Source organism: Mauremys reevesii, linkage group 25 (assembly GCF_016161935.1).
Source record: "Mauremys reevesii isolate NIE-2019 linkage group 25, ASM1616193v1, whole genome shotgun sequence".
NCBI lineage: Eukaryota > Metazoa > Chordata > Testudines > Geoemydidae > Mauremys > Mauremys reevesii.
The window spans coordinates 3,842,526-3,866,823 of NC_052647.1; the positions used below are offsets into that span (position 1 = coordinate 3,842,526).

Consider the following 24,298-nt stretch of genomic DNA (forward strand, 5'->3'; position numbering starts at 1 on the left):
GGCTCTATCTCATTCTCCAATTCACTGTCCATCTGGGTTTGGGGACTGAGAGGAGTCATCAGACAAAGGTTAAAGAACAACAGCAGAGGAAGTCTGGGTTGTCGATGTTTATAGTTCTCAATAGGGAAATAACCTTCCCATGACACCTGAATATTGGAAAGTTTACAAGAGAGAACAAGGAAGAAAAAAAAACACCAAACAAATAAACAAACAACCCCCACAACAACCCCCAAATTCTTGCAATAAAGCAGATGGTTAAACTCTTCTTTTACACTCAGTTCCTAAGAACATCTCTGGCGATGATAGACGACAGTGCCTGGAGCAGCCAGATAAGCCTTGAGTTGAACCAGCAGATGGCCAGCTATACCAGCCCCTCCCGTGAGAAGGTTTGTTCTCTGTTAAGGCTTAGTTTCTAGTTAATTTCCCTTGAAATTCTGATTGGGGGGCTGCATAAGGCTTCTCTCAAGGCTTCATTACTTTATATTTTATTCTGCATATAAAATTTGTTTTTACTTGTTCCCTGCTCTCTTGCCCCCCTGCCCTTCCAATATTTGCTTGGACAGGCTGCTTGTCTGTGCTGCATTGTTGGTTCTCTGGCTGGGCTAGATGATGGGATGTTTCTGCAGTATGGGTGCTTGGACTTGGCTATCTTGTTCTTTCCTGAGTGTTGCTGAGCTGGGTCTGTACTGACTGCCACGTTCTGTTACTGGTATCTCAGTGCCGGTCTCTTTCTTTCAGAGATTCCTGTATAAGGCGCTAGGAACGTCCTTAGCAGTTTGTCAGGACCTGGTCCATGTTAAATCGCAGCTTCATAAATTTTTGACAGCAACAGATTATATGGAAGCCCCTGAGAGACAGGTGAGGACTCTGTCCTTCTCTCCACTTTACCAAGTAATCCCTGAATGCTCCCTGTGGGGCTCAGCTCTGAGCTGCCCTGGGACAGATGCCATTTCGTTTCATATCCTCTTCATTGCTGTTTCATTCAGCCCCCGCTGCCCATGGGTCTGACGCCTGACTGGCGCTTTACACCGCTTCAGCTGAAAGGAAGGGACTTGTGGGTTAGATCCTAACCAGTATTTTTCTTGGGTGACAGAGAGTCATTTCCATCCTCGCATTCTGTGCTGAGAGCCACTTGGACCTCACCCTGAACACACTTCAGGAGTTTGGGGCTGCAATGAGCAAGGTGAAGATTTCTGGGTTCATCAGCCGCCTGAAGGTAAAGGAGCCAGGGGCTTCTCTCCAACTTCCTCTCCCTCTAAAGCAGGGGCAGCAGCCCCGGGGTAGTGTCTGCTCTGCTCAGTTCGCATTGTTCTACATGATGCCTGCAGTTAAGCAGAGTGGAGCACAATCTGGAGCTGGGGTTCTCTCAAATGATTTTTATCATCTGATATCTCATGGCTTGAGTGCCCCTCCCATGCACAATGTGTGGGAACTACCTCAGTGGCTTGCATGGAAAAGCATTTAAGGTATTTTTAGCGTCGTTTTTTTTTAATCCCAGTTATTAGCTGGAAATGAAGAGGGGTTGCAAGCAACATGTGCCAACCAACCTGCTTTAGGTAGACCACCAGTGGGCTACGGATGACAATTATGGAACCTGTGATTTAGAGCAGTGGTTCTCAACTTGTCCAGATTAGTGTGCCCCTTTCAGGAGTCTGATTTGTCTTGTGTACCCCAAATTTCACCTCACTTAAAAACTACTTACAAAATCAGGTATAAAATTATTAAAAAGTGTCATAGCACATTATTACTGAAAATTGCTTATTTTCTCATTTTTACCATATAATTATAAAATAAATCAACTGGAATATAAATATTGTACTTGCATTCTTTGTAGTCTGCTGTAAAACTAGGCAAATATCTAGATGAGTTGATAAACCCCCTGGAAGACCTCTGCAGACCCTCAGGGGTACACAAGTAGCCCTGGTTGAAAACCACTGATTTAAAGGCTAGAGCAGGAGACTAGGCCTCTGGGCTTCCACTGCTGGCTCTGCCATTTACTCATTGTGCAGCCTTAGGCAAGACATTTAGCGCCTGATCTTGTACCTACCAGTGTCAATGACTAAGCTCCCGTGTACTTCACTGCTGTATGTTCAGCATTTTAGGCTCTCTGTGTCAGAGTTACCTAGTGGGAATGATGGAGATACTAATATCTCCACACCTCACCGTTATATTGCTTAAATACTTTTTGTAAGTGGTTTGAGATCTTTGGCTGAAAAGAGCTTTGAAAGTGCAAGCTGCTATTGCTGCTGTGAGGAATTCCTCGGTCAGCAGCAGATCAGAATTCCAAAGCAAAAGGAATCAGAAGAACTTTCTGATTGACTAGGACTACTACCATGGGAGAAGAGGCAAGACTCGCAGCACCCTGATGCTGACTTACAGCAACGTGGCTGTCCATGCTCCAAAAGACCAGCTTCTCTCCCGGGTAGAGGCAGACATCACAGGGAACATCCTTCTCCATTACAGAGCCAGTTGTCAGGTAAGAGCTTTTGCGTGATAAGTGTCACATAACTCAAATTTAAAACTGTAATGGACGGAGTGTGAGCTGTCACATGTTGTATCATTTTTGTTGCTCTTCTTTGTATTTTCTCTAGGTTTTTCTATAGTCTTCTGAAATTCTGTAGACCCCAGCTACACAGTAATTCAGATGCAGTGACACTCAGGCTATTCAGAATAACACTCTAACTCCCCTCATATGGATGTGTATCTAGCTCTATCTTTTGCTACCCAAGAGAGTCTAGTGCTAGCCTGTATGTAGTTGATTTGCTGTCACGCTGTTTCTTGGACTCACTACTTCCCTTACCTCTTATCTGTCTTCTTGTTTGTCTTTGTGCTCCGTTATTTCTGTTCCCCAGGTGCCTGACTGCTGGTCCTGACTCTCATCTCAGTGCCACCTCTTCACGTCACTTTGCCATTCAGTTCTGCCTTGTCTAACTGAGACTCTCACTTAGGCATTGCCAAAAACAGTTGAACCAAACTGAGATCTTCCAGTAGTTCACAAATGCAAATATTACGGAGGATGGCCCCTGATATTGACCTCTGGAAAACACCCCCTCTGGATACCTTTCCTGCCTTTTGGAAGATTTAACAATAGTGATTTCTCTCTGCTCTATAGTCACCAGCCAGGACATTTTGAGGTTGTGTGTTATGTGGGACTATCTACATTGCTAATAGCTGTTTTGCATTTTGTTTTTCAGGTGCTGGGCATCACTGTTGCGAACAAGGTACATTCTAAATAATCTGCCCTCTGCTTTTGCGTTTTCTATACACAAGTTGCTTGTTTAAATTGCACAAAGCTTGGTTTCCTTGCTACATCAAGCAGGAGTCCTGGCTGCTCTGGTGTAAGTGGACCTGGATTTATTTGATGAACCTGGGTTTTCTCTTCTTCTGAGGTGGGTGCAGAGCCAGAGTCCTCTACCTTCTGGGGTCTGGGGACACCTCTCTCCTTCCCTGAGGCTAGATTTAATTCCTGATCTTTATCGTCTGGACTTTGGTTCTTTTCTCTCAGTTTCTCATCTACATACTCTTGTTTCTCCTTCTGGATTATGTAGGACATGAACCTAAAATTAACCCTCATCCACAATGTCATGGAGATTAGCTGTGCCATCTTGGAGACCAGAGACTCCCAGGAGTTCGAATTCTCATACAAACTGGAGCTCCTTGGCTACATGCTGGTGAGTGATTAGGAGTTTGAGGACTGAAGTACAAGAGAGTTTGTTGTAATGTATTGAGACTGGTTTTCCAGGGAGATGATATTTTATCCATTGGCTGTGACTGTACTACTGCAGTCTCATGAGCAACCTGCATGGCACCCAGAATGCTGGGTCCACTCTGAGCTTGGCAGGGATGCTGACATATTGTGGGCTGTAACTGGAAGGAATGGCTTGTGTCTTGTGAGTTCTCTTTCTGTCCTCTGTATAGCCTGCAGATGGCCCTACGGTCCATTGCTGAGGCAGAGAGCCTGCTGGGCACGGCGTCTGTTTATTCCAGGTCTGGCATATGGCCCTGTTTCAGGGTGTGAGAGGAAGGCCTCTCTGCCTTTCAAATCCATTTCCCATTTTTGATGTCCCCATTCATGCATTTCAGGACTTCATTAAACAGGAACCACTGGATTCCCTGGCATCTCCAGTTCGCTACAAGGCAATTCTTGCCATTGGACATCTGAGGTAGGCTATTTTCTGCCATATTTCCTGGCACTGTGATGCCTTCTTATTTGTTAATTCATGAGTGTCAGCTTGGGAGCAGTTTAATGCCTGCAGGGTTTGGCTCACCAGGAGGGGGCAAGTGGGGCAATTTTCCCTAGGCCCCCACGAGAGTTTTTTTTCAGGGCCCCTAGAGCGGGGTCCTTCACTCCGGGGGCCCTGGAAAACTCTCACGGGGCCCAGGCCCCCGGAGCTTCTTCTGCTCCGGGTCTTCGGCAGCAATTCGCCCTGACTCCTCTGGCCGTGGCCGTGTGGCTCCCATGCTGCTCACCAGCAGGACTTTAATTCTTAAAGATTTGAATGTGTCCATTTGGGGGTTTGTGCTTGAAAGACACAAGATTGGAGGTTGGTGGGGCATGCAGTACAATGGAGCAGAGGTTCAGATGGGGAGGGAGGTGTCTGGCTAGCTGGCAGGGGGAAGGAAGCTTGTGGGTTTCTCTAAAAAGGAGACTTGATGTTTTAGCTTTACTTCTAGATGAGCCAATACTTAAGAGAGGTGCAAAGTGAAGGGTTGTTCGCATTTGGGGTTCTAGATTGGGACAATCTCTAGTCATTGGACCCATTTCTTTCACTTGGAGGTGGTACTGAGTCTAATGCATGACTTTTCTCTCTATCTTTCTTCTGCCAGCAAACTCAAACCATCTCTGACCCTGGAGGAAAACCGTGAACTCCTTGATCAGTGCTTCAAAAGTTTATTTCCCCTTCCTCCCTTGGAGAAGATGAAAGAGGAATGCGAGACAGCAAAGGATGCTCTGCATATACAAGTACGTGACGACAATTCTCCTCTGGCACCATCCACTGTATTTCTGCCCAGCAGACACTGGGTGATGGCAGTCACACATGGCCTCCCTGGCAAGTTTATGGTTAGCTTTCCCCGGCCCCCACACACAAATGATCTGTACTGAGCCTCACTCCTTCTCTTCCGGTTTCAGTCAATCTACGTGAGGTCCTTTGAAGCCCTTTGCAAGCTAATGGAGACATTGCTGGAGGAAGCACCAACCGCAGACTGGTTCCAGGAAATGTTTGAAGTGAGTAGACCATTGAACCGTGGTGGAGATTGTTTCTTGTGTTACAGCAGGGAAGAGTCAGAGATTTAGGGGGTCAAGCTTCAGTTGTGGAGGAATTTTCCACAACGGAGTGAATTTTAGGGAGAGAGCACCAAATTCTTCCTGGGATAAGCGGGCATGTGCCCCATTGAAATCCACGGAAGCTGTGCCATTTTATGCCAGGGCTGGATTGGCACCAAGTTCTTATAGTGTTGTTGACACTACTTGGAGTGGCAAGAAAATCACCACTGCAGTAGCCAAATCCAAGAGAACCAGTTGAAACTGATCACTTCTTCTAAGAGGAATTCATGAATATTGAGTTAAGCCCTGTGTATGGAAACTCATTCAGAACAAACTTGCTGTTCCTCAGACATGAACAGAATATCGTGAAGAGCTGAGGGGTGGGGAGTTTGATGCATCTTCAGTATAAAAGTGAAGTTATAAAAGGAGCTCGGCTGGGGGAACTTCTCTGCTCTTATTCAAATTAATAAAAAGAAATGCTCCTCTCTGTCATTTTGCCACTCAATGTGGGAGAAGTTGCCCAGGAAACAGACCACAGCAGCAGACATCAAACAGCATGCAATGTGCTAGACAGCTCCCATCAGACAGTCTACAGCAGACATCACATACACGGGCCCAGATTAATCTCTTGTGTAACTCCTTTGGCTTCAATCGAGCTACAGTACACCAGAGGTGAATCTGGTCCCTGGACTTGTCTAATGGAAGAGCCCCTTAGATATAGGTGTAATTCCTTTGCTACATGGAGGTCAGATGCTTTGGAGAGGGATTTTAGTGACAATTAAACCTGTTTAAGAGGAACTTTTGGGAGGGATTTTCTGGTACTAACTCTGTCCATTCCCCTGCTCTACCAACAGCTCCTAAGGACATGGTTCAGTTCAGGGAAGGAGTGGGAGAGAGAGAGGGCCTTGCAGGCCAGCACCCAGCTGCTGACTGTCTATCAAGAGACAGTTCATAGCACAGTGAGTATAGCCGTACTCTTCCTTGAGCTGACTTCCCTGCTTACATCAGAACTGACACTCACTATGGCTTACACTGTCCCTGTTCAACGTTTAAGCAGACTAGAGATGATAGGATCAGGCCCGAGCCTTCTCTTTTATAGCTATTCTACCAGGCTGACAAGCCTACCTCACAGAAATTGTCACAGAAGGCCCTTCCCACAATGCAGATGGCCTCTTGTACTTTGCTTTGAAGATAATCTTCTATTTCCTGTGCATACACAGTAAACTAGTTACATTCATTCACATAAGGTAATTAGCCATTCTTCCATTATAACACAGAAAGTTAAGCTGAAGATAATGTAGAAATGATTGGTTTCCTGAAGTGTCTTACATCTTTGATTTTAAGGTTAACGGAACACCTTGCACACATAATTAAGGCAATTAAGCCATGAAAGGGAATTAGCATCCACAAGCTAATTTAGTTACATTGTGAAACTTCTAACCAGGTATAGATAATCACAGACAAGTACACTTAGCATCTCTTGTTCATTTTGAATGAGTTGATGATTGCTAGTCTAATACATCTCTTTGAAATTCACATGCAAGTGAACTGTCTTGATACAGTAGAAGTGCCTCTTGTTAAGTTATTATGGGTCATACACAGGTTGACTGGTCTGCCAGTGTCACAAAAATGCATTCTTGGTTCTTATGCTCCCATGATGCTAAAGCTGAATTTCTATGTAATCAGCTAAGAACATAAACCATAACAGTGGCTATCCTGGATCCCCCAGAAGAATGGTTCATCTACCCAGTATCCTGTCTTCTGACAGTGGTGGGTGCCAGATGCATCAGAGGAATGAACAGAACAAGGCAATTGTCAAGTGACCCATCCCCTGTTGGACAGTCCCAGCCCCAGCATCTGGCAGTCAGAGGTTTAGAGACATCCAGATCATGGGGTTGCATCCCTGACCATGTTAGCTAATAGCCAGAGATGGACCTATCCTCCGTGAACTCATCTAATTTTTTTGAACCCAGTTATACTTTTGGCCTTCACAACATCTCCTGGCAATGAGTTCCACAGGTTGACTGCATTGTGTGAAAAAATGCTTCCTTTTTTTGTTTTAAACCTGCTGCCTATTAATTTCATTGGGTGACCCCTTGTTCCTGTGATATGTGAAGGGCTAAATAACACTTCCTTATTGACTTTCTCTACACCAGTCATGATTTTATAGATCTCTACCATAGTCCTCTTAGTCGTCTCTTTTCCTAGCTGAAAAGTCCCTGTCTTTTTAATCTCTCCTTGTACGAGAAGTTGTCCCATACGCCTAATAATTTTTGTTACTCTTCTCTGTATTTCTTCCCGTTCTAACATATCTTTTGTGAGATGAGATGAGCAAAACTGCACTCAGTATTCAAGGTGTGGGGGTCCTGTAGATTTCTATAGTGGCATAATCATATTTACTGCCTTATTATCGATCCCCTTCCTAATGGTTCCTAACATGTTGTTAGCGTTTTTGACGGCAGGTGGGGCAGATGCTTTCAGAGAACTGTACACAATGACTCTGAGGTCTCTTCTTTGAGTGATAACAGCTAATTTAGACCCCATCTGTTTGTATGTACAATTGGGATTATATTTTCCAATGTGCGTTACCCAGGTCAGAACAGGAATCAGGGGCACAATGTTACCAGACGTGCCCGTTACTTTGGGGAGGCTCATTAATTAGGGTCACTCTTCTGTGCGGGGGAGGGGCGGTTCTGTAATTCTATTACTGTGTTGCTTATGTCACTTGTGTGTTCTACTCCTTCCTTCCACAAGTCCCCTCCCAATGGAGCTCTCCTGCAGGACTAGGTTCCCCAGGGCTAATAACTAGAACTAGATGAACATGCGCACACACTAGCAGAGCAAGTCAATCAGCACTACCCAGCTGATCCCCTCATATGTCCCTGTGCTCAGTGGGCTGGGTTAAGCAGCACTGTCAAGCTGGTACCCTTATGCGCCCCTGGTCTCAACAGGCTGGGTTCAGCAGCACTTTCCACTGCTCCCCCCACCCACTTATGTGCCGCAAGTTTAACACATTCCTATCACACTTTCACATTACAATTGTACTGGTAGTAACCCACTTGATGAGCAAACCCCACAGTATTTTGGGGCACTACAGGGATCTTTAGCTTAGGTACTAGAAGCATCGCTGCACAGTAAATGGGGGAAGCTAAAAACACAAAAGAGTAAAATTCAGAGAGAGAGAGAGAGAGAAAACTGAACCATAACAGTTATTGATTGAATCATAGTGATAACCACACCAGGAGGGCTAAACAAACATAACAGCAAATTTTAAAGGTTAATACCTGAGGTAGGAAAGAAAACAGAGAGAGAGAGAGAGATGGATCCCACCCACTCCATGAGGCTTGAACTGGTCGGGGTTCCCAGGTGATGGTGGTAGCTCAGGGTCCTGAGTGCTGGAGACAGGCAGAGCCCCCAGCACGATCAGTCAGGAGATGGAATCCCAGTGGAAATGATGCAGAGTTTGGGTCTATACATCAGAACCCTTACCTGGGCATACGTAGGGGTTTTGTAGAGAAAATACAATGGTTCAAGGGAGAACACTAGATTTGTTTATGGGTAAACTGATGGCTCAAGGGTTTTCTTTAGGCTAGACAATAGGAGCTGATCACTCTTGGCTATGGGTGTTGTTTTCTTCCAGGGAGCTCACAAGGCAACTAGGCTGCTTCAGTATTTTGGGATATGAGTCAAAGATTTATTACTTGAATTGGTCTGATAATTGCTGAGCTGGGTGTGTGCACACATAGGTTCATTAGCATCTGGAGCAGGGATTCCCATGATTCAGTGCGTCCCTGCTTTCTGGTCCCAGAGTTCAGTGCAGTTCTCTGTTCTTCATTCTTTATGCTATACCCTATACCTTCTTTAATGCAGTTGAAGCTAGGGGAGTTGTCTCTGATCTTCATTCTGTATGCAAATGGAGATGTCTTAATCTTGTCACCCTTGTCAGGAGGCCTCTAGGTGTGTCTCCCCAAACCCTTCATTGTTCTCTGCAAGCCTTTTCTCTGATCGGTTTTGGTTCAAACAGAGATGGGGGTTGGGGGTGTCCTTCATGAGTCACACAAGCTAGATACTGTGCCCTGGTCCGCCCAAAACACAGAGCTGACTGGTATCAACAATAAAGATGGCAAGTGAAGTCTAGTACTGCTGGAGAACGTTCATTCTTCATTCTTTTTTAATTAGACTCAGGAAACTTTTCATCAGTTTGGATCTCTGATTGGAGCAATAGCACCATACAGCTGTGATTCACTGGCCACATCTCGTCAGTGGGTGGTTGACTGTATCAGCTGCCTTCTCTGTATACAAGGTGAGGAGACCATTAGCAGGTATAAGTAATTCTTCACCTTCTTTCACTGTTGTATTGTCCATTTTTCTGCCTGTCTAGTTCTTTCTGTCCTGTCTGTTGGCACTTAGATAACAGAGTTGTGGGCATCTTGTAAATAGCTCATTAGAAGAGAAGATTATGATGTGTAAAGAGTCTAGCACACTTCTGGGAACTGTACAAATAATAAATGGTCTGCACCAGGTAGATAACTGCTCAGTTCCTTAGGGCTTCTCTACACAGGGACACTGAGGAGAGTTAATCCAAATGAACTAAAGGTGTAAATTTTAAGGTGGCATTAAACACGTGTGGATGCTCTGATTCTGAATTAAAATGGCCCTTCTTAATTTTAGTGAATTACATGAATTAAACTAACCTGAAATAAGGCCCCTTTAATTCTAAATAAGTGTATCCCCAGAGGTGTTTAATGAAGTTTAACTAATGCAGTTTGAAAATGAATTTGGATTAGCTTTCTTGACTATCTCCATGTAGACAAGCCCTTGGTACTAACCATTTTCCTTCTCTTTACCCTGCCACTGGCTGTATTGGAGGGGTTTCCTGGAATAATTCTTTAAACAAAAAGTTCTTGCAGCAGCCCTCTGTCATGAGCAGTCAAAGCTATTGGAGTAAGTGTAGGCCATTTTCCCCTTTGTGAAAGAGTGGGACGGGGTAGGCAACCTATGGCACGGGGGCCGAAGGCGGCACTCAAGCTGATTTTCAGTGGCACTCACACTGCCCAGGTCCCAGTCTGGAGGGCTCTGCATTTTAATTTAATTTTAAATGAAGCTTCTTAAACATTTTAAAAGCCTTATTTACTTTACATACAACAAGAGTTTAGTTATATATTATAGACTTATTGAAAGAGACCTTCTCAAAACGTTAAAATGTCTTACTGGCACGCGAAACCTTAAATTAGAGTGAATAACTGAAGACTCGGCACAGCACTTCTGAAAGGTTGCCGACCCCTGGAGTAGGATGTTCTTTTCACCTAATGGTTAGATGTAAAGGGATAAAGCTTGGTTGTCATTTAAGGCCATTTCCAATTAGGGTGACCAGAGAGCAAATGTGAAACACTGGAACAGGGGGTGGGGGGTAATATGAATCTATATAAGAAAAAGACCCCAAAATTGGGACTGTCCCTATAAAATCGGGACATCTGGTCACCCTATTTCTAATTATTATTAATCAGTCCTAAAAACCAGTGTTGGTGATTCAGAAACAGAATAAGGGACTCCAGTCTTTGGGCTTGTCTACACTACAGGACTATTTCGAATCTACTTAAGTCGAATTTGTGGATTCGACCTTAATAAGTCAAATTTGTGTATCCATACTAAATACACAAATTCGAACTTCTGAGTCCACATTCACGGGCCAGCTTCGACTTTGGAAGCGGTGCACTGTGGAAGCTATCCCACAGTTCCCGCACTCCCGCTGCCCATTGGAATTAGGGATTTCCCCAATGCATGCTGGGGGAAAATGTGTCATCATTGAACCGTCAATCCCGCCTCCCTCTCTTCCTTGAAAGCGCCGGCGGAAATCTGTTCGCGCCCTTCTCTGGTCGGTTACAGCGGACGCCACAGCACTGCGAGCATGGAGCCCGCTGCGATCATCGCTGCACTTATGGCCGTTGTCAACTCCTCGCACGTTATCGTCCACCTCTTCCACAGTCAGATGCTGAGAAACCGGGCGAGGAGGCTCCGCAGCACGGTGAGGAGAGTGGCGCAGACCTCTCACAAAGCAGGGTACGCCGGGCAGTGGAGATCATGGTGGCAATGGGTCAAGTTCATGGTGTGGAACGCGATTCTGGGCCCGGGAAACAAGCACAGACTGGTGGGACCGCATAGTGCTGCAGGTCTGGGATGACACAGAGTGGCTGCGAAACTTCAGGATGCGTAAGGACACTTTCCTTGAACTGTGTGACTTGCTGTCCCCTGCCCTGAGGCGCCAGGACACAAGGATGCGAGCAGCCCTGACTGTGCAGAAGCGAGTGGCCATAGCCCTCTGGAAACTTGCCACGCCAGACAGCTACCGGTCAGTAGCGAACCACTTTGGCGTGGGCAAATCTACCGTGGGGATTGCTGTCATTCAAGTAGCCCACGCAATCGTTGAGCAACTGCTCTCAAAGGTAGTGACTGTCGGAAATGTCCAGGTCATCATAGATGGCTTCGCGCGATGGGATTCCCAAACTGCGGTGGGGCTATAGATGGGACTCACATCCCTATCCTGGCACCAGCCCACCAGGCCAGCGAGTACATTAACCGAAAGGGCTACTTTTCAATGGTGCTGCAAGCTGTGGTGGACCATAGGGGACGTTTTACCAACATCAACGCCGGGTGGGCGGGCAAGGTTCATGACGCGTGTGTTCAGGAACTCTGGTCTGTTTAGACGCCCAGGCAGGCACTTTCTTCCCGGACCACAAAATAACGGTTGGGGATGTGCAGATGCCTACAGTGATCCTCGGGACCCGGCCTACCCGCTAATGCCCTGGCTCATGAAGCCCTATACAGGCGCCTTGGACACTGAAAAGGAACTCTTCAACTACCGGCTGAGCAAGTGCAGAATGGTGGTGGAGTGTGCTGGACGCCTCAAGGGAGATGGCGGACCTTACTGACTCGCCGGACATCAGCGAGAAGAATATCCCCGTAGTTATTGCTGCTTGCTGTGTGCTCCACAATCTCTGTGAGAGCAAGGGCGAGACCTTTTTGGCCGCTTGGGAGGTTGAGGCAAATCGCCTGGCTGCTGTTTATGATCAGCCAGACACCCGTGCTGAGAGAATATCCCAGCAGGAAGCGATATGCATCAGGGAGGCTTTGAAAGCGAGTTTCCTCGCAGAGCAGGGTAACCTGTGACTGTCCACTTGATTTTAAGAGAGCCTGATCATAAACCAAGTTTTCCCACTTCCCAAGGACGTTTTAAAACTAAGGACATGTTTTAGTAATTAATAATAAATCTTTCGTTGACTTTGCATTTCTGTTTCTTCGTTGAAACATGGAAGCATTCTGTGCTGGTTAAGGTGTGCACTGATGGGTGGGTTTGCAGGAAGGGGCGAGGGGTGCCGTCCTTGGATAGGGGTTACCATGATGGCTGTGGGTTTGGGCGTTGGAAGGGTGAGGGTGTGGGGAAGGGTGAGTATCTGCCCTGGATGAGGTCTCTTTTTGGGGCTCGGGGCACCGGGGAGGATCGTGACTACGGTCCAAATGCATGTGAAGGGAAGCCTGCCTTTACATTCGGGGATGTCAGGCACCAGGACCCTACACATCAAGGAAAGAGCCGGGGCAGCATACACCACACACACTGTCCCTGGTGCCTAGTGACTGCAGTCTGTGTGTGCCCTGCAGTTGACCCTGCCCCCAAGTCTGTACCCTGGTAATGTGGGCTATGCACTGTAATTAAAAATCCCCCCCCCCCACAAAGTCTTCTGACACGAGAAACGTGACGGAAACAGAGAGTAACAGCAAACCGCTTTTAATAATGTTATACACAGTGGGGGGTTGAAACTTGGATTTGGGACTGGGTGATCCTGTAAGGGAAGAACTTCTACAAATTTACAGCGCGAGAGGTGTCTTGTACATTAGCGCTCTGCTGCGGTGCAGTGACAGTTCTCACGGCCCCTACCGCCCCTCCTTCTTGTCACTTTGGGTGAGGGGGGGACAGGACTTCTTGGCGTTGGAGGGCGGTTGCAGATGCACTGCAGGGGGGCTCTCTCCTCCTGCCTGTGGTCTTGCAGAACATCTACAAGGCGCCGGAGCGTGTCCGTTTGCTCCCTCATTAGACCAAGCAGCGTTTGAGTCGCCTGCTGGTCTTCCTGCCGCCACCTATCCTCCCGTTCCATGTGTGTGCGATGCTGCTGACACAGGCTCTCCCTCGACTGTCTCTGCTCTGCCGCCTCCGCTCTGGAGCTGGCCATCAGTTCCTGGAACATGTCGTCCCTTGTCTTTTCTTTCGGCGTCTAATCTGAGCCAGCCTCTGCAGGGGATGGCGGGGCAGTCCGTGAAGGAGCCGAAGCTGTGTGATGCGAAAAAGTAGGTGATTTCCTTGAACAAATACATGTTTGCCAACAGTAAACACAGTCTAGTCATTTTCAGTTAAGAAGACCAAACAGGGAACCAAGTCTCAGGAGATCTCGGACTAGTTCCGAGATTTGAATACGCTCTCATTGGCGGCGCGATTGCACTGGATAGCGCACAAGCGAGGAGAGACAGCTGCATCCCTCTTGCACAAAGTCCTGGTAAGCCTTACAGTACAGACTGCTTATCAGATAGTGCTTAGCTGTGCTCTCCTGCTGGAGGCAATGTGCAAAGCAGAAAAGATGAGCGTTATGCGGCATCTCCCGCCAGTGAGCGAAAGACCCTGTATGCTTTTCCTCTGAGGCCTGCAACACGTGGCTGTAAAGCGAGGTTCATTCTTATGCAAAGTAAAACTCTGTTAAGACAGTGACATTCTAATGCAAAGAAAAACTCTGTTAATCCAGTGTCATTCTTATGCAAAGTAAAAGTCTACCATGCACAATAGTAACAGTACACTAATTCCACTAATTAGATGCAGCACTTCCACAACGACATCACCCTGAGGCGTGTCAGGCGCACACAGAGAGAGCGGATGTTAATAGAAGCCCTGCACAGACCAGGACCCTACGCTGCCATGCTCGTGAGGCGATGGTCCCCCTCTACCTGAGGATGGCATGGCGCGGAAGAGTGTGCTTCAACGGAGCACCCAATAAAGCACCTCTCCCAAGAAACCTCTTGCTGAGGCTTTTCCAGCTGCTCTCTGAGAGCTTTTTTGAAATATCCCCAGAGGACTTTTGCTCCATTGCTGTTTGTGTAGACCTGCTGTTTGTTTAGTTTCATATTTAAAAATGTTTATATAGTATTTCTATTTTTTATATAAATCCCTGTTTCTTAAAAAAATAAATGTTTCCCTGTTTGTAGCACTTACCGCCTGATCCTTCCCCTGATTCCGAGTCCTGGTTAACGGGCGGGGACGGTTGGTAGGGGATCTCTGTGAGGGTGATGAAGAGATCCTGGCTGTCAGGGAAAGCGGGAGTGGGTTCGATGTCGCCTGCGCCGTCCTCTAAAGACCCTTCCTCATCTTCCCATCGGTGAACAGGAGGGAAACTGTCCCGGTACACTATTCCGTCCTCGGAGTCCACCGTCACTGGTGGGGCACTGGTGGCAGACCCACCTAGAATGGCATGCAGTGCCTCGTAGAAGCGGCATGTCTGGGGCTGGGCTCCGGAGCGTCCGTTTGCCGCTCTGACTGTTTGATACCCTTGTCTTAGGTCCTTCACTTTCACGCGGCACTGCATCGCATCCCGGCTGTATCCTTTGTCTTTCATGGCTTTAGAGACCTTCTCGAAGGTCTTCGCGTTCCGCTTGTTGGAGCGCAGCTCCGAGAGCACAGACTCCTCGCCCCACACAGCGATCAGATCCTGGACTTCCCGGTCACTCCATGCTGGGGACCTCTTTCTATTCTGGGATTGCCCGGACTCCTCTGCTGGAGAGCTCTGCATCGTTGCAGGTGCTGCGGAGCTCGCCCCGATGTGCAACCAGAACGTCAGATTCAAACCGCCCAGACAGGAAAATGAATTCAAATTTTCGCGGGTCATTTCCTGTGTGGCTGGCCAGAGAATCCAAGCTCGGACTGCTGTCCAGAGCGTCAACAGAGTGGTGCACTGTGGGATAGCTCCCGGAGCTGCTAAGTTCGATTAGCATCCACACCAAGCCTAATTCGAGCTAGCAAGTGCGAATTTAGCGTTACTCCACCTGCCGGGGTGGAGTACCAAATTCGAACTAAAGAGCCCTCTAGTTCGAATTAAATGGCTTCCTGGTGTGGACGGTTGAGCGGTTAGTTCGAATTAACGCTGATAAATTCGAATTAAAGTCCTAGTGTAGACCAGGCCTTTGACTGTACAACATAGAAATCCCAGCATTGTTTAGAAGTGACGGATGAGCCTGGGTTTCGTGCCGAAGGTTTTGTCCAGCCCCATCTCTTTTACAATGAGAGTTTGGTGGAGGGATTCACCTCTACATTGGAACCTCACAGCTACCTGCATGAGTTGTACTTGAATATGAGATTAGATGTAAATAGTGAGAGCAGAGATGCTACTGAAACTAGACATACCCAGAAAGCTGCTCCAAGATGAATACGGTGCTTGTTCAATCCTGTATCAGTCACAAGAACATACCACTACTGTTAACTTTCAGACATTTAGGGTGTAATCCCAACTCCATTATAGTCAACAGGAGTTTTGCCATTGACTTTGATGGGGCCAGGATTTTACACTATGCTGATAACAGCCTAGCACATGGATCCTTCTGTATGAATGTCCATGCAGTAGAGGTTCAGTTTCATTAGTCATTACAGTACTTTTTCTCCTTTTCTCCACTCCAGGCCAGCCCATGAACCTGGGGTCAGCGGAGGAGGAGCTGAGATGTCTCTGTGACGAACTAACAACAGCTCCAGACCCTGAGGCTTTGTTTCAGGCATCTTCCAAAATGGCCAGGGTAACTGACTCAAACACTTGTGCGGATGTTCTAGTGACCAGGCACCCTTCATCTTACATTTACGCTTTCATGATGCCTTTCCGTACTTGGAGCAAGCGTTGGGCGCGGGGCATTCATTGCTAGTAACCAGCAAGATGCTTTTCATAATGTGTTCTATGAATGCCATGTAAATCCAGATTCCACAGAATGTTGCACGCCCATGAAAATGCACACGCAGATGCACACACATGTACCTATCCAGCCATCCATGAGAAAAAACTGTTAGTGGAACATCAAGCTGAGAACCCATCCAGTCTTCATTCTGTCACCTTGTGGGTTTGCCTTAGCCTATATTTGTGTGCATGCCTCTCTTGACTTAATTGTATATGTTGTAAAAAGATGCAGTGTATCTAAGAGAATACAAACTGGAAACTTACCTCCTGCATCTCCAGTACAATGTTGTGCTAACTGTGCAACAGAAGCTTTGCCTCAAACCTGATATCATTAGTGTAGAATACAAAAATGTAGTATCTAGACTATGGAGAGAATTTTAATCCCAAATGGCTAGCTGGACATGAGGCTAATTAACAAATTGTTAATTAATCAGAGGGGTAGCCGTGTTAGTCTGGATCTGTAAAAGCAGCAGAGTGTCCTGTGGCACCTTATAGACTAACAGACGTATTGGAGCATGAGCTTTTGTGAGTGAATACCCACTTCGTCGGATGCAATTTGCTGATGAATAGATCTTTTTCCATAGAGAGATTAGGCCTCCATTTTTACAAGTGCTGGAGCCAAACATCATTGCAGTCTCTCCTGTTTTTGCTTTGTTCCCAGGTTGTTAGTGAGTACTTTTCCCCAGAACAGGCCACAGACTTTATTGAGGCCACAGTGGAAGGTATGCTGTCTGCCAGCCCCACCTGTGCCACGGTAGCTGGACTGTGGATAAAGATCATCCTAAAGGAGTGTGGAGATGCCATGCTGGACCAGGTAAAACAGGAAACTGGAGAGGTTTTCTGCCTAAACTCTAGGCTTTTAGTTCTTTGCCCTCATGTGTAATGAACAAAAATCTTGCTGTTTCTCCCCCTTGGACATAGAGTCGATTCCATCTCTGTTCCCACCCTAAACTAGGCAATGGCAGAATCAATAGCAATAGACAGAGAGAATCCAAGGGAAAAGGAAGATGGTAGGTTATTTATTTGTCTGGCTTGTTGCCACAGTATTCAGCCAAGAAAGGCTTGAAAAAACAGACTCTGGGGAAAAGACAAGAAGACAGAATGACTGGCACTTGGAGGCATCCAGTTCTTAGGAGGCCTATGGCTAAGGACTACCTGGAGAAAAATAGCCCTGTAGTCATTCCAGTGAGTCTGGAGCCTGGTCTCTGAGACCCACACTCTTGCAAGGTTTCAGAGCCTGGGCTGCAGCCCGAGCAGGAACAGCTACACTTTTAGCCACATAGTGCAAGCCCCTCAGGCCCAGGTTGACCTGAGCTCTGAAACTCACTGCTGTGGGATTTTTTTGGTGTGTAGACGTACCCTTTAAGAGTAGAAGAAGGGAGGGAGAAAACTATAGTGTCTTTGGGAACCACTATTTATATGCCTTATTCTGGAGCCCAGTGTGTTAGGGCTAGATGAAAGGAGCACTCCACAAATCATCTATCAAGGCTGGTAAAAGGCTTCAGGACAGGGAACCCTTGCAGCAGAACTGCCACGTTTGCACAGTGTTTTGAAGATGTGAAGGGCTAGGAATGAATATGAGAGGTCGTCACCTGTTCATAGTCCCAGGCATTTGCACACTGTGTTTAAAGCACTTGCATATTTTGTGCTTGTGGTTGTTTATGAACTGTGCATCCTTCGAGGTAAATGGTCGCATTTGGCTGCTTAAATCACACCTGCAAAATCTGGGCAAGCAAAGCCTTCTTTTGTGCATGTCAGCTGGTTTATTTAATGCATAGCTGGGCACCACCACATTAAATTACCTGGTATGTACAGGGAAACCCCGCTTAGGGGCGGCTCCAGGCCCCAGCACACCAAGCGCTTGATTGGAGCGGCATGCTGCGGGGGGCGCTCTGCCAGTCACCTGCGGGAGGTCCACCGGAGCCACGGGACCGGCAACTGGCAGAGCGCCCCCCGCTGCGTGCCACCGTGCTTGGGGCGGCGAAATGGCTAGAGCCGCCCCTGACCCTGCTATAATGCACCCCGCAATAACGCGAATTCGGGTATAACACGATTGTAAGGTGGCTCCGGCCACCCCAGGCCAAAAAAAAAAAAAAGTGGCTGGAGCGCCATGGAAGCACAAACTAAATAAATAAATAAAGCGGCTGGAGTGCTGCGGAAGCAAAAAAGAGAAAAAAAACACAAAGAGAGAGAGAGGCTTTGTGAAGGGAGAGAGGCTGGAGTGCCCCAGAAGGACAAATAAAAAGCAAAAAATGGAATGTACCTTCCCCCACTGCCTCTTCCCACCTGCCCCCACTTACCCTTTTGGTGAGAAGAGCCACTCTCTCCCCGGCTGCTCCTCTCTCTTCCTCTTCCCCTTGCACATCTCCCCTGCTCTCCCCAAGTGTTTCCCTCTCTCCCTGCATGGCTGAGAGCCCCTGCTGTTGGAGCTCCACCCTTTCAGTTACTGCTGTGGGCAGTTCACAAATGAAAGCAGTTTTCTGCCCAAGAGAAATCGACCGGCTTGAAACTGACCAGCTTGAAATGGTAGACCCCGCTATACTGCGACCCCGCATTTAGCACGATCCAATTTTTTGGACCCCGATCATCGTGTTATAGCGGGGTTTCGCTGTATGTGTGTGTGTCAGTGTTAATTTTTACAGCCAAGTGTGGGCAATTGTTGTGGGTTAAAGTTACACAGACATATTTGAACATTTGTTTCTTGAGGAGTTTCTAAAAAAGCAGCAAATGTCTAAATAAAGGTTTTGATTCTGTAGAATGAATGGAGAGAAAGAAAAAGGGACATTTCTTTCTGGTTTTGTTCCTTCCAGGTGCCAGCTATTCTGGATATAATATATAGCCATATGGCTACTATCCAGGAGGGCAGCTTGAGGCAATTCCTGCTGGAGGCAGTGTCTATTCTAGCTCACCATCACCTAGAGGCAGTGATCTCCAGCCTACTCAGCAACCTGCCGATGGACAGGTATATACCGCTACCTATTGCATTCATCTTGGTAAAACATGGATCCCACCGCTTTACTGGGAGATGTAGGTCTTTATTTAAGCAGCAGACATTTTGGGATAATTCCTGATGGTTAATAGCCTGGGTCTTTCTCCAGGAAGGTCCAAGAGCATGGTAAGGTGGGGTGTGGAGAGAAATTAAGTGTCATTCTGTTTCCATTAATTCATAACTGCTTTGACATCCTAAAGACCTAACTTTACTGGTATAACTGGAGTGTATTGTTGGAAACATCTACTTCTCTAGCAGGGCTGGCTCCAGGGCTTTTGCTGCCCCAAGCAGCTGCTTGCTGGGCTGGTGCCTGGAACCGGCCTGACACCTGAATTGACCTCACTTTGGAAATTAGTAGTGGCTGTTGGTTTCCTGGTAGCATGACTGCTTCAAGTCCAATCCCTGGCTGATTACAAAGAATAGGGCCAATATTGTCATCAGACCGCCGCTTGGTATCGGTGAGGGTGTGGCTGCTAGAATAGAGTTGCTGTCCTTGGGACTTAAAACTGGACTGGAAGCAGATCCATCATTTCATTTAAAGATCCCTAACTGAGTTATCAGTTATCAGTGTTGGAATCTAAGACCATAAGAACGGCCATAGTGGGTCAGTCCAAAGGTCCATCTAGCCCAGTATCCTGTCTTCCGACAGTAGCCAGTGCCACATGCCCCAGAGGGAATGAACAGAGCAGGTAACTGTCAAGTGACCCATCCCCTGTTGCCCAGTCCCAGCTTCTGGCAAACAGAGTGTAGGGACACCATTTGTGAAGGGAACCTAGGATGGCCATGAATATTCGTTCTCATAATTGTATGTCCAGTTAGTAGGAATGTGGCTTTTCTTTCATCAACTTGCCTTCCAAACCCTGGATCTTTGGAAGCCACATGCTCATGAGTCCATATTTACTGGGAAGTGGGAAAACAGGAACTGAGGTTGGCGCTCTGTGTCCTGTCGTTCTGAAGTCTAGTATTAATGGTTAGGCTGCAGTAAGACTAGGTCACTTAACCTAGTTCTGTAACTGGAAACTCAATATTTAAACACGGGTGGCGTTAAAGGAGGACAGTACTCCTAACTTTCTCATCATAGGCAAGGAGAACATTTGGTCTTTACTTAAATAGGACGCATTCAATCTGAGCCACAAAAGAGTCCAGGGGTCACATGTAACTTCTATTAAATTGCAGTGACACCACTGAGCTGTGGAGATCTCTGGGGGGAGACCCCTTGCTTGCCACTCAGGTCCTACAGGTCCTAATAGAAAAAATAAAGACTTCAACAAGCCAAGAAGGAAGCATCACCTCTGAGACTGAAACTGACAGGCATTTGGCAGCTGCTGAACCTCTCTCAGTAAGTTAGATGACAGACACGCCTTTCAGGCTTTCCTCTGCCCTGTGACAATCCTGCTGGTGGAAAGCTAGAAGTGTGGTAGAATATTGCTGTGTGGGCACTTCTCCTCTGGTGTACTGTTTCCCTGAGGCCAGCTCTGCTGTCTGTGGAACAAATACGGCAGGTTTAGAGTACGTGGCTGATTTACTTCATAATATCTGGCAATTAGAAAGTCTTTGAACCAGATTTCTCACAGTGCTTTGCAAATATTCCTTAGGACTCACAACATGCCTTGGTAGGTCATACACATTTTTATAGATGTGGGAAACTGAGCCACGAGTTAAGGGAGTTGCTCGCAGTCATTCAAGTTACTGGCAGAAGTGAGAATTCAGTACAGCAGATATCAGAAGGGGAGAGAGGGTGGGAGGAGATCTCATTTTTTACCATGCTCTCCTTTCAGGCAACATGTGCCATCTTTGAGGTGGTGTCATCACTGCAGTCAAGCGAAGCTGTGCAGGAGCTGCTCCCAGAGCTGTTTCCTGTTCTCCTGCAGCAGGTCAGCCGAACCTTAGGACAAAAGATGCCTTTGCCAGTGATAAGAAGCCGGAGCCTATTCCGAAAAGACCGACAACATACTGAGGGCAACCCTTGCTGGTAATTAGAAGGAAGGCAGAGAAACAAAGAGAATTCCAATAGAGTTGTGTGACACTCCCCAGGAATTTCCAGGGTTATGAGGCACCTGACCATCGCCTGCCCTTAGAGTGAGGAAGTCTTGTCTGTGTCTGCTGTGGGTCAGTTCCCTAAAATGACCAGGCTCTGGCAAAACAAGCACTGCCATCCAGGCCTCCTCAGACCCCAGTCTCTTTGTACAGGTTAATGATAGGCACACACCAACCCCCGAGTCTTCTGACCATTCCGTATAGTGTCCAGACCTTTATCCACTGAACACTCACAGAATTACCAGGCCTGCTGTTCCCAATGGAACAGTACACACCAGTTTATTACTTCTACTTTAGACTCTATACTTTATTACTTAGGGATGGTGTGAAGGCCAAAACAAGAGCAGAGATGATCAAAGAACAGAGATTCCAGTGATAGTGAGTAAGAATGCAAGCCAAAAATGGTTACATGTATAATGAAATCATAACATGCTCCTAGAGACTAAACTTAACCAACAGGTTAACCTCCTGTCTAAAGATGTTTCTCACTCAACGTTCTCAACCAAGCCTGATAGCGACCCCGCTGTCTGTCTCGCTGTCCATCTACTTCCTAAGTGAAAGATGCCAGGGTGTCTTCTTTGTCGCCCAAATATCCTAGAGCAAACCTTTGAGGTGTACCCCAAAATTGGGTCCCCACCCCCTGCCTACTTCCTGTTACTTTTCTTTCTTTGAAGTTCTCACAGTCCTTCTGAACCGAATGTGAACCCTACATGCTTAATTTACATGTAAACAAACAGATGGAGAAACATTTCTTGCCTGAAAGAAAACCATTTTTTCACCTTTCCTGGTGACTAGTCCCTAGACAGATCATAAGAATGTAATTTTCAATGCATAGACATGGCTCTTTACACTGCATCTGTAGATGTGTTTCACAATGATATTGGTGACATGAGCATTTATTTGAGACTCATATGGCAATCTTTTAGTGAACTAGAATGTACATACCACACCCCTCGGCACCCACTCTGTGCCCCTCACCAGTTAACACTAAGAGATTCCTGAGTCATCAGTGGACTTCAGATCTGGTAGCCCATTAATGTACATTTCCCACCAATCTCACAACAGTTTCTATTATTGTTGTGTTTCTTTACTCCATGCCAACAAGGTGCTCAAATTACAGACTTCCTGGTTTTATAATGTCTCTGACTTTTCCTAGGAAACCAGGATCTAAACTCTGTTCACGGATGGGCAGCGAGTATAAAATAAACATAAGGAAGTACAACTTCACACAACACATGGTCAACCTGTGGAACTCATTGCCAAGGGATGGTGTGAAGGCCAAAAGTATAACTGGGTTTAAAAAAATAATTAGATAAGTTCATGGATGACAGGTCCATCAGCGGCTATTAGGCAAGATGGTCAGGGATGCAACCCCACGCTCTGGGTGTCCTTAGGCCTCTGACCACCAGAAGCTGAGACTGGACAACAGAGATTGGATCACTTCATGATTGCCCTGTTCTGTTAATTTCTTCTGAAGAAGCTGGCATTGACCACTGTTGGAAGACAGTATACTGGACTAGATGAACCATTGGACTGACTCAGTAAGGCTGATCTTATGCGGTGGCCACAGTGAGTCAGGTTTTCAAGCATGGGTGCCTAAGGTTTGTCCACAAAACTTGAATTTGTTCCGATGGATGGGTACCTAGCTATGTGAATTCTGGTGCTGCAGACACAAGTGTATATTCTGCTCATGCTGTTGGCCTATGCGCAGGCCCATTTTAGATACCTCTATGTGACGGGGTGGTATGCTGTGCCCCAGCCTCTTCCATGAACACAGACTGCTCTGAGTCTCTCCAAAGTGTTCTAGGGATGCCTGCTCCTGAGATCCTGGTGGTAAGGGCTCTGAATGTTTGACGTTAATGGATGGTCTTAAGTCACCTTTACTCTTCACTTTTGTTTCTTTCTCCTCCCTCTTGTCTCTCAGGGGACTTCTCCATCCTCACCTTCTCTGTGGCTTGTACTTTTGTGTCTAGGTTCCTCCAGCCCCTTTACATATATTTCCTCTTTACCTGGCCCTGCAGGTTTTACTTCCACCCTCCTGGGCCTCCACACATGCCTTGGTGTCCCTGTCAGAAAGGGATCCCAGTCCATGCCCAGGAGAAGGCAGTGGGGCAATCCATCCACTACCCCTACATGTTTCTGCCTAAACTTCCCCTTGATTTCCAGAGTCACCTCTGCCATTGGGCAAAATGTATTGTCCCCATGTACATATTCAGTTTTGATCCTACCTCTGGGATAACCTATACTCAGGTATGCTCAGGGAAACTCTGAAGAAACTTCCAGAATCATGAGTCTATGATCTCCCCCCCGCCCAATTTGAGTGCCTGGCCTTACCAGTGAGTGGCGCAATCTTTCAATTTCTATCCAAATGCACAGAGGCATAATCCCTCAATCCATCTTTCAACTCTCCATTTCTGGCAGTACTTTTCTGTGCACAGGCCCCACCTCGTCCAGCATGGCTGCCTTAATCATGTCCTAATCTCTTGCCCGCTAATCACTAAGAGCCATATATGTGCTTCCCCAGTTAAATGGGGTGTCAGTCGAAAGGCCCACATTGTTCTGTCCCTATGAGGTCTCACCGCTGCTCCTTTAAGAGTAACCAAAACCAGATCAGGGTTGTTCGCAGGTCCCATTTTACAGAGTCTGATCTCCTGTGCCTGGTTTCCATTTCCTGTCACAGGACTCGCCAGACTTTGGGGGAGTTGTTGCCAGACCTGGGCTTGCTCCCATATAAATTCCTGAAGGCTCTTTTGCTGTTAAACCTACCAGGCAAGCAAAGGCTGTTTTTCTGCCTGGTGGGATTGTTGGAAGGTCTGTGGGGTCTTCTACAGCAGCAGTTCTCAACCGGGCCAGTTTTAGGGGGTCTGCCAAGCAGGGCTGGCAGTAGACTAGCTGGGGCTTAGGGCAGAAAGCTGAAGCTCTGAGCCCAGCACCTGCACTAAAGCCCTGAGCCACTGCACCCTGTGGAGTTAAAATCCAGAGCCAGGAGCCCCAAACTGATGCCTGGCAGTGCAGAGGGCTGGGACTGGGCCA

At 47.0% G+C, this 24,298-nt stretch overlaps 1 protein-coding gene and 1 long non-coding RNA gene across 2 annotated transcripts; both read left to right on the top strand.

Moving 5' to 3' along the window:
• The first annotated feature begins 238 nt into the window (after window positions 1-238).
• On the top strand, window positions 239-3,367 carry LOC120390878 (maestro heat-like repeat-containing protein family member 2B). The gene is made up of 5 exons (XM_039513829.1): window positions 239-386; window positions 739-858; window positions 1,094-1,216; window positions 2,324-2,476; window positions 3,195-3,367. The coding sequence occupies exons 1-5, from the start codon at window positions 252-254 to the stop codon at window positions 3,234-3,236; spliced, it is 573 nt and encodes a 190-aa protein (XP_039369763.1). The 5' UTR covers window positions 239-251; the 3' UTR covers window positions 3,237-3,367.
• A 735-nt stretch (window positions 3,368-4,102) lies between these two features.
• On the top strand, window positions 4,103-6,178 carry LOC120390880. The gene is made up of 4 exons (XR_005591163.1): window positions 4,103-4,163; window positions 4,828-4,963; window positions 5,132-5,227; window positions 6,121-6,178. It is a non-coding gene; the product is annotated as an uncharacterized LOC120390880 (long non-coding RNA).
• Window positions 6,179-24,298: the final 18,120 nt, after the last annotated feature.